The sequence below is a fragment of the Heterocephalus glaber genome, unplaced genomic scaffold, assembly GCF_053883595.1.
Source record: "Heterocephalus glaber isolate CG9 unplaced genomic scaffold, H.glaber_assembly_v1.0 deba00001719, whole genome shotgun sequence".
In the NCBI taxonomy this organism is placed as follows: Eukaryota; Metazoa; Chordata; class Mammalia; order Rodentia; family Bathyergidae; genus Heterocephalus; species Heterocephalus glaber.
The window spans coordinates 8,045,352-8,054,836 of NW_028258432.1; the positions used below are offsets into that span (position 1 = coordinate 8,045,352).

At 39.9% G+C, this 9,485-nt stretch overlaps 1 protein-coding gene and 2 non-coding genes across 8 annotated transcripts in view; all 3 read left to right on the forward strand.

Moving 5' to 3' along the window:
* Rpl21 (ribosomal protein L21) overlaps window positions 1-9,344 on the forward strand; it is a 38,987-nt gene extending 29,643 nt beyond the window's left edge. Inside the window, exons 3-12 of one of the 6 annotated variants that reach the window (XM_013075882.3) lie at window positions 306-413; window positions 1,457-1,603; window positions 2,140-2,234; window positions 2,636-3,157; window positions 3,642-3,793; window positions 5,738-5,816; window positions 6,306-6,367; window positions 7,293-7,405; window positions 7,893-8,043; window positions 8,217-9,344. In XM_013075882.3, the coding sequence (XP_012931336.1) occupies window positions 5,750-5,816; window positions 6,306-6,367; window positions 7,293-7,405; window positions 7,893-8,043; window positions 8,217-8,306 (483 nt within the window). In that variant the 5' untranslated portion in view covers window positions 306-413; window positions 1,457-1,603; window positions 2,140-2,234; ... (1 more) ...; window positions 3,642-3,793; window positions 5,738-5,749 and the 3' untranslated portion in view covers window positions 8,307-9,344. Of the gene's footprint in view, window positions 1-305; window positions 414-1,456; window positions 1,604-2,139; window positions 2,235-2,635; window positions 3,158-3,635; window positions 3,998-5,737; window positions 5,817-6,305; window positions 6,368-7,292; window positions 7,406-7,892; window positions 8,044-8,216 lie in introns of those variants that run through there. The other 5 variants (XM_087199411.1, XM_087199412.1, XM_087199413.1 and 2 more) reach the window with 5 other exon arrangements.
* Window positions 7,112-7,182, forward strand: LOC147821743 (small nucleolar RNA SNORD102). The gene has a single exon (XR_015446643.1). It is a non-coding gene; the product is annotated as a small nucleolar RNA SNORD102 (small nucleolar RNA).
* Window positions 7,449-7,576, forward strand: LOC147821744 (small nucleolar RNA SNORA27). Its single transcript, XR_015446644.1, has one exon. It is a non-coding gene; the product is annotated as a small nucleolar RNA SNORA27 (small nucleolar RNA).
* Window positions 9,345-9,485: the final 141 nt, after the last annotated feature.

The window sequence follows — 9,485 nt, forward strand, 5'->3', positions numbered from 1 at the left end:
GACTGAATGAATCAATCTTTGATTCAAGGCGTTATTAATGAATTGGAAATAACTGACAATGTCATTTGTTAAATATTCCTCTGAGGAGTCATTAGCACTATTTGCTAGACTTTTAAAAACAATTATATCCAAGGCTCAGTTAAACTGAATCAGAATCTTTGGAAGACAGGTTTAGCCAAATATATGAGATATGTGTGTGTGTGTGTGTGTGTGTGTATGGCTTATATATTATATAATATACATACACATACATATATATGTGTTGAAGTTTTTTTGGTTTTTTTCTTTGTTTTGTTTTGATACAGGGTCTTGCTATGTAATCCAGGTTAGTCTTGAACTCACTATGTAGCCCAGGCTGGCCTTGAACTCATAGTCATCTTCCTGCCTCAGCCTCTTGAGTGCTGGGATCACAGGTGTGTGCCACCATGAGCAGCTGCCAGTGTTTTTTAAAGAACCCAGTGTCTCTTAAAAAAAAATCTAGTTTGAGAACCACAGCTCTATAACCTTGTACTCAAAGTGGGGTCCAAGAACAGCATTATCTGGGAAGTTGTTAGAATTCAGAATCTCAGGCCCAACCCAGACCTACTGAATAAGAGTCTGCAGTTTAACAAATCCTTCAGGTGATGTGTATGCATAATAAAAGTTTAAGAAGCGCCAGGTAGTCAGAATTGCCTTGTGTCCAGTGTGGTACTGGTACTTAACTACATTTAGGGGACTTGCCTCCATCTCTTCTCCCCTCCCGCTTCTCCTCTCTCTCTCCCCTCTCTCCCTCTCAAAGCCTGGGACTGGAACCTGGGGCCTTACACATGTTAGGCTAGCACTCTGCCACTAAACCACCCACAGATAGTTCTCTTAAGGTTTCTTGTTCCCACTTGAACCTGGGAGCTGCTCAAATCACCATGTCCACTCTAGTTTGGAGAAATGTCAACGGCAATAGCAGAGTAAATGTTATGATTTAGATGAACATGTCTCTCAAAAATTTTATGTGGTCCGAGGTAGGGCTTTCAGAAGGTATTAACTTCATTGTGGCTTAATTCACTGATAGGCTATAATTTGATAACGTTATTGGGAGATAATGGACACCTAGGAGGTGAGGTCTAGTTAATGAGAGTGGATAATGGTGATGTGACCTTGGGGACTTGTTCCTGGCTCCTTCTTCTCTGGCTGTTTCACTCTTGCTCTGCTTCCTGGATGCCATGCAATGAGCAGTGTTCCTTCACTATGCCCTTCCACCATCGTGTTTCTGTCTCACCCCAGGCCTGAAAGTAATAGAGCAATGTTTTGGTTTATACTGTATCTAGATGTCCCCCCAAAGCCTCATGAGATCATAGGCAGGACCTTTGGAATGTGATTAGATTATATGGGGATTAAAGCTGACCTGCAGTTAGGACATGGGGTCTGGTTCAAAAAGGCAGGTCACTGTGGGCATGACTCGGAAATTGTACCTCCCTTCCAGGTTCTTCAATTTCTCTGCTTCCTGAATGCCATGAAGTGAGCAACTTTTCCTCCAGCATAACTCTTTGCCATGACATTCTGCCTGGAGCCAGCAGACCACGGACTGAAAGATGAGCTAAAATAAACCTCTCCTCCTTTAAGTTGTCAGGTATTTTGTCCCAGCAATGAATAAAGTAACTAAGATAGGCAACACAGTGGTTTATGCATTCAAAAGAGCAGTTTCAGTAGCACGACTGGGGGAAAAGTACGAATAAATAGAAAACAGAACGGGAGCTGAGAGGTGACTATTTTTAGGTCAAACCATCTGACAACTGCTGATTGCACAGTTTTGTTTTGAGGTGCTGGAGGCTGAACCTTAGGCTTCACTCACGCTAGGCAGGTGGTTTACTACTGAGCTACATCTCTGGTCCCTGAACATTTCTGATGTACAAAACCAGTACTTTCATGATTTTTAAGTAAAAGTTTGATGGAATAAAAATGAAAGTCTGGAACAGGAGTTAGAAAGGAGTATGAGATTAAACAGAACCATGAAGGTGGCACATTTTAGGTGGAAAGAGAGCATCTTTCTACCCTGATAAAAATGAGGTAGCCATCAGCTGAAAGAAAGGTGGGAAGACATGACCATTTTTCTAAACTTGTTTTTCATTCTCTTGTATTTCTTGAATACTTTCGTTACATGTACAGTGGACCCTCAAGTTACAACTGACATACGAACAACTTGGGTTAATCAGGTTAATGGAAGATTCATCTGCCTCTTGTTATCTATAGCATGTACCCAGGTAAACATCCAGATCTCAGCTGTATTGACTTACAATCAACCAGGCCTTGAACGGATTGAGTTCATAGGTCCACGGTATATCTAAGCAATGTACAGTATTGTTCTACAGCTTTTAAACTGTATTGTCATACTATGTATTTCTTCTACATCGTCCTCCTTTGCCTCAACCTGTTTGAGTTCAGTCGTTTTGCTAGCATATATTTACTTCATCCTGTTTATAATGCATAATGTATTCTTACAGAAGAACGTTTCTAACTTTTTGCTTCTACCCACAGTGCTATTATGTATATCCTTGTTCACATATCAGAGTTCCTACAGGACATACACAGACAGGAGTGAAACGCTGGGCTGTGGTGTTTTAAAATCCTTTATTTTACTAGATTTTCCCAAATTGCTTTCCAGAGTGGTATTAATCTCCGGCGGGTGCATTTAGACGCACAGACGGAAACCTATTGATTGCCATAAAACTACACGTTTTTGTTTAATTACAATTATTTTTTGCGCCCATGTAATCATTTTTACAAACAATAAAGCAGCAGCTTCGAGGACTCCAAAGATTTCTGCCACACTCTCGGAAGGGCCCACCGCCCCTCAGAAACGCAGACACTCGCTTCCGGCCAGGACGTGACACAGCAGCGGACGTCAGCACGCTCACGACGTCGGCGTCCTGTTGACGCCTTTGAAGGCCCCTTTCCGGGCTGTCTGACACAATCCAAGTGTCAGCTTGTATTGGCCGATTCTATCTCGTTTGCAGTACTGTATCCGAACAGAGTCTCTTGGTTGTCAGAGACGACTTCCTTGCTTAGAAAAGCCAATTCCAGTTGGCGCTTCCTTCAGGCAGCGCCGCGGGCAGCCCACAGGCCCTTGTAAGGCGCGCGCCACGGCTCCGCCTCCTTCCTTTCGGCCGGAACCGCCATCTTCCAGGTAGGCTTTTCACGTGTCTCCCGGCTTGTAGCGTTCTACAGACTCAAATTATAACGCTGGGTCCGCTGCTGTTGTGCGTTAGAATCCTAGGGAGACGGTTTAGGCCGTCCGGGATCGACTGGCTTGGGCTGAACTTAGCCTGTCCTGCCATATCTGGAGCATCGTACACTGTGGGACCGAGGCCCGGACTCCTAGGCCGCCACTCTATATTGGGACGGCCTCGAGAAAGACGGAGCCTTCGCTGCGAGGGGATTAAGGTTAATCTGGCGGAGGCTCAAGTCATATGTCTCCATAACTCCTGGGCGTCCTGGGCTCTCGCACCACTGTGTGTAGGGTCACATGGCACGAAACCTTTAGAACTCATTTCAATATGATATCTTTACCCCGTTGGATCCCTGAGCGTGTGATGCTGTTGAGTAGGGATTTGGGGTTGTGGAACAGAGTTCAAAACCTTGAGTCGGTTTTTGTCTCTGGTGAGGTCTAGATGTGTGTGAAAGCCCGGACTTACGGTTAGAGAATGATGTGGATGCCTGGTGTCGACCTGGCTAATGGACCCCAGACCCTTACTGCATTTCAAGAAATGTTTTACAGTCGCTTTTAAATTTTGGCTTCAAGTGACGTTTAGAGGAAGAGAAGGTAATTTTAAACGTCCACACAAACATACTAAAAGGTGGTGTTTTTGGTTTTGTTTTTCTTTCTGGTACCGGGGATCGAACTCGGGTCCTTGGGCGAAACCACTGAGCTAAATCCCCGGCCCCGAAAGGTGGAGTTTGATCTAATTCTGCGCAGCATATATTAAGAAATTTCAAAACAGCAATGTATCTGGCTTACAAGTTTAGGGTGAGTTATTTAGTAGCAACTTTAGAAACGTGGTCTAGTCTGGATATTAACAGCCAACTAGCTACCAGAGTTGAGGCAACAAGGGCTCACTTTATAGAGTGGATCCCAGTTGGCTTAAAAAAAAAAAAACCAACCTTTATAGATTGTAGCCGTCTTTGGCTTGTATGTTGAGCATTGTGTTGAAAAACTTGTTTTAGTGTGTTGGGTTTAGGTGTAAAATGGATATTTTACTTCGGAAAATGGGCTTGGTGGAGAAACACGGGCTCTGGGGTCAGAAATTACATGACTGATTTTGCTGCCTTTGGGCTCCACACACACAAAAAAGTGATTTGAATATGTGGAGCATAAATATAAATTTCATACAGTTTGGGGGGATTTTAAGGATTAGAACAAGTTTGTAGTTTCCCAGTTACCCTAAAAGTAAAGGATACATCATCCCTTGAAACAAAGGTTTGACTTTGGTGAGTTAAGTGAAACATTGTGTCTCCCAGGCAGTTTTTATGGACAGGGTACTATGTTTGGTAGTCATTTTTAAGAGTGTTGATAAATTAAGAGACTGCCACGGTTTCAGAACACTGTCAACAGGTTAAGGCTGGCTGGAGTATTTTGCCTTATGATTAAGAGTAATCACCAAGATTGGCAGTTCACAGTTACCAAAACCATTATTTAAGATTAAATTCTAAATACCTGTAGGTGAACCTATGGCATGCCTGTTACTGTGTTTTTCTTTTAAGACAGGATGCTAATGTGAGTTATTTCTAAACTAAAATCTCAGTATTCAAGTTTAATTGCAGTGTTGGCACCTTGCGATAAGTGGGTTTTGGGTTGCAGTTTGGCACTCGAGATCTCTAAAAGGTTCACTATCATTGCTATAAACAGGTGAATTTATAGATAATGACAAAATAGATAACCATTTATCTGGGAGGGAGACACAGGAGTTTGAGGCCATCTTGGACTATGTACATAGTTAAAGGCTACCTTAAGCTGTATAGTAAGACCCTGCCTCAAGAAACAAAAGATACCAGTTATGAAGCAGTCCACCTATGCCAAAATTGCTGAGTGCCCTGTGTAGACATTACCTCAGTGTAAAAGTGCTAACCTCATTTTACAGGTAGAGATGTGAGCTTAAATGTAGATCTCCCAGAAAGTGACAGCCTGTACTGAGTTTTTACCAGTAGATGTTTTCCCTTTCTACCCGCTTTACATTTCTTAGTAAATATAGTAAATAGCAGTATGAAGTGAGTTGAGAAATTGTTGGTTAAGTAGATGGTAAGTTGAAATAAGCTATCACAGAAAATTAGGTCAGTAAGAAAAGAGGCTTTATCCACCCCCTGAAAATCTAAGGCTGAGTGTTATGTTCTCCAACAGTAACTTATCTGTAGTTAGTACTGTAATTGCAAAGTTTTTGGCATTCTTGACTGGGTTTTATAGATATGTGATACAAGTCCTGGTATATTTTTATATTCTGATAGGGAAGGCATACTGGTTTAATACCCAGTTGTGGTTAGGAGTTTTAATGTTATAGAACTTGGGCTGCTTTGGCAAAGACCTTACCTGATAAAATGACAGGGTTTGTATCCTTTAAAAGAAATACTGATTGGTGCTCCATCCAGCCTTTTAGATTTCAAATCACTACTGTAATAGGAACACTGAAACTATAGGTCTTTTGGGAGGAGGGGCTAAAGGGGCATATGGCAACAATCTTAGTTGTTTGACTATTTTTATACTTTTTGCTTTCAGTAATTTGCCAAAATGACGAACACAAAGGGGAAGAGGAGGGGGACTCGGTATATGTTCTCTAGGCCTTTTAGAAAACATGGTAAGTAAATTGACCCTCCTTGAGGGAAAGCATGACATAGATAATTTGGTTTTTTTATTTTTTAATGTATATGGTTCATACAATGTTAATCAGTAATAGTAAATAACCAGAACATACCTGAATTATTTCTAATAAGTATACGATTAAACTTTGGAGAGAAGTTGTCCTGTAGTAGACTGCCTTTGCATTCTCAAGAAACTGTCTATTGGCAAGATTTTTAAATTAATAAACTGTCAGTGTGTGCACCTGGCTTGGTGCATACCTGCAATCCTAATTACTCAAGAGCCTGAGGGAAGTGTATCTCAAGTTTGAAGCCAGCCTGTGCCTTAGTGACCCTAACCTTGAAAGTTATAAAAAGGATTGGGAATATAGCTCAGTGCTCTCTGGCTTCAATATCTAGTGCTGCGGTGAAAAAGAAAAGATGTGTGTGGAAATCTAGTTTTTTAAGTATCTTTGTGGATTTTTGTCTAAAATTGACTTTTTTTTCAGGGGTTGTTCCTTTGGCCACATACATGCGAATCTACAAAAAGGGTGATATTGTAGACATCAAGGTAAATTATAAAATTGAGGAACTAGCACTATTGAAGTTAGAAAAATTGGATTTAAATCCAGTAGGAATTCAAATACTTATAATTGCAGAGCTGTGGGAGGATAAGGCAGGAAAATTGAAAGTTTGAGCAAATTAGCGAGGCTATCTCCAAATAAAATGGGCTGGAGATAATGTAGCTCAGTATGAAGGCCCTGGGTTCAATCCCCAGTACTGCAAAAAAGAAAATGTCTGTAAGACTAAAGAATGGCTGTTTTAAAGTTCTGTTCTTTTTTTTTTCCCCATTAAGTTTATTGGTACATTTTAGGTATACAATACAGTTAAATTCATCATTAGGATCTTGTACCTTTACATTACATATCTTGGTTCTTATTTTTTCCCATTCCCCTGCCCTCCCTTCACCCCCTCCACCCTTCCCTGCTTACAGAGACTTTGTTTCCATTTTTTTCCTTTTCTCATATTTTTTCTTTTCCCTTCTTTCCTTTTTCCTACCCCTTCCACTTCTGCTACTCCTTTAGATGTTTTTTTAAAGTTCTATTCTTAATGGGTCTGATTTTTTGCATTACCTGCTAAAAGTTAACTAATGGAAAAAATTAAGGGGGGGGTTCATCAGTTGATCATGACAAGAAAGAATATCTTGGTGTAAAATTTAATTTTTGATAGACATCGAGAGTTCTGCCTTTATCAAAGTCCCAGTGAAAGCTCTGTTCTTTTGTGGCCAGTGTTTAACTGAATCCTAACACTCCAGAGCTTAATGATGATTGTCTTTGTGATTGATTGAAGCAATGTGAAAAACACATTTCACCGGCTCTGAAAGCTCTTGAGTTACCATTTAAAGGAAATCTTAAAATATCTTAGTCATACTATTAAAAGTTACGGTAAAAGGAAGAGGAGATTGCTGGAATAACATTGTCTCTGACCTTAACCAGGGAATGGGTACTGTTCAAAAAGGAATGCCACACAAATGTTACCATGGCAAAACTGGAAGAGTCTACAATGTTACCCAGCATGCTGTTGGCATTGTTGTAAACAAACAAGTTAAGTAAGTAATGTCAGTTCTTTGTGACTAATTAGTATTCCTTCATATACCCCCTTTCACTTTGCCAATTGGACTTAATGTCTTTATTGGTCATTCAAGTGGGGCAAAAGAAATATCCTTTTAAAACTCAGGCAAACTAAATGTTTGTCTTGCAGCCTGTCAGAGGAAACAGATTAAAGTAGATTTGCTGGAAAAAGTCTTACACAGTTTGGTATTAAGCAGTTCTTTTTGTAACATGAATTATTTTAGTGGTGATCTGGTTTTGGTTAAATTACTAGTGTTCACACTCTCACCTCAGAAGAGTGCCTTTGATATAGAGATGTTCTAAGCCTCTTATAGTAGAATTAATGATACAATCAGGCCATTACCCTCTTGCCTTATCCTGAGTAAGAGATTGATAATTTATTTACTACATGAAACTGTCAGCAGTTTTCTGTATTTTCATTTTATTTTTCTTAAAGCATTTGTTAAAAATTTTTGCTCTTTCCAGGGGCAAGATACTTGCCAAGAGAATTAATGTGCGTATTGAGCATATTAAACACTCAAAGAGTCGAGATAGCTTCCTGAAACGGGTCAAGGAAAATGATCAGAAAAAGAAGGAAGCCAAAGAGAAAGGTACCTGGGTTCAACTGAAGCGCCAGGTGAGACCTTGACTTGGTATTAATCAAGGTATTAATTTTGGGTAACTCTAAAATTTGCTCACTGATTTTTTTTAATGATGGTTAAAAATTGATAAATTTCATTACTTCAAAGAATACTTTAAAATGTTGATTTTTAGTACTTTACATAATGACTTTTTTTTTTTCCTAAACAGCCTGCCCCACCCAGAGAAGCACACTTTGTGAGAACCAATGGGAAGGAGCCTGAGTTGTTGGAACCTATTCCCTATGAATTCATGGCATAAGCTGGGGATGTAGCTCTGCCACACAGCACCTAATTAGCGGCTGAATGCCCTAATCCCTACTTCAAAATTAAAAATCATCCTGTGTTGTAAGGATGGTTTTCTTAATTGAACAGGTGTGTGGTGCCTTTACCTCAGAGAAGCAAATATTTGGAGCAGATTCTCATTATACCCAGTTAATTGTGTCAGGTCTTTACACTTCAGTGTTTTTCTTGCTGAAAGATGTGAGGTATTGTGCAGATGTATACTCAAATGACCAAATATTTATGAAACGTTTATATTGGCTTGAAGATCCTCTAAATCACCTTGGGGACAAGATGTATCAAAATAAATGGAAGTCAGTGTATGGCATTTCAGTTAAATAAATTGTTTAAAAGCACCCTTATGTATGTTCTAGTTCTGAATTGCTTTGACCATTTCTTGAAGCCCTTGGAAAATATGTAAACACTAGACATTTTGTTTAATTTATTATTAGAACATGTATTCGTAGTACATAATGATTACAGTCCTCGTGGGAAGTTGGTGCATGTTTGAAACATAATACCACAACCCACCCCCTTTTATTTAATCTCTCCAACAATAGAAGCTTAAATGTTTGCAGTTCTAGAGGCTAGGAAATCTTAGAAAAGAGTGCTGGCAAATTTGGTGTCTGTTGAAGTTCTAGTCCCCCGCTTCAGAGATGATGCCTTGTTGCTCTCCATCAGAGGCACAGTACATGTACTATCCTCACCTGGTCGGAAGAGGGAAAATTGATGGGTTTGGAATGAGGCATAGGCTAGTTTCCCTCTAGACCCTTTTTAAGGGGACTAACGAATTATAAACCGCCTTAGCCTTTGTCATTCAAACAATCCTCACTATAGCCTGCCTCAAGTCTGTTTTGTTTATATTCTATGTGTATTGTACCCAGTTGCTACCTTCTTAGGTTATATTTACCATGTTTTTGTATCCGTGTTTAGTGTTCTGTCCAGTACTGGGCTCATCTTGACAATCTTTGTATTCCCAAGTAGTAAATGCTTTGGGTGAATAAAAGGTTCTAATCAATCACCTTGAATTTTTTTCTAGTAAAGTGGGATGGGAAGTAGATACAGTATTGCATTTGTAATCTGGCAAACCTGGATTTGAATCTCAGTGAATGCTTAACATAATAGACAGTAGTTATTAACTGTCTTTAAGTTCACATTC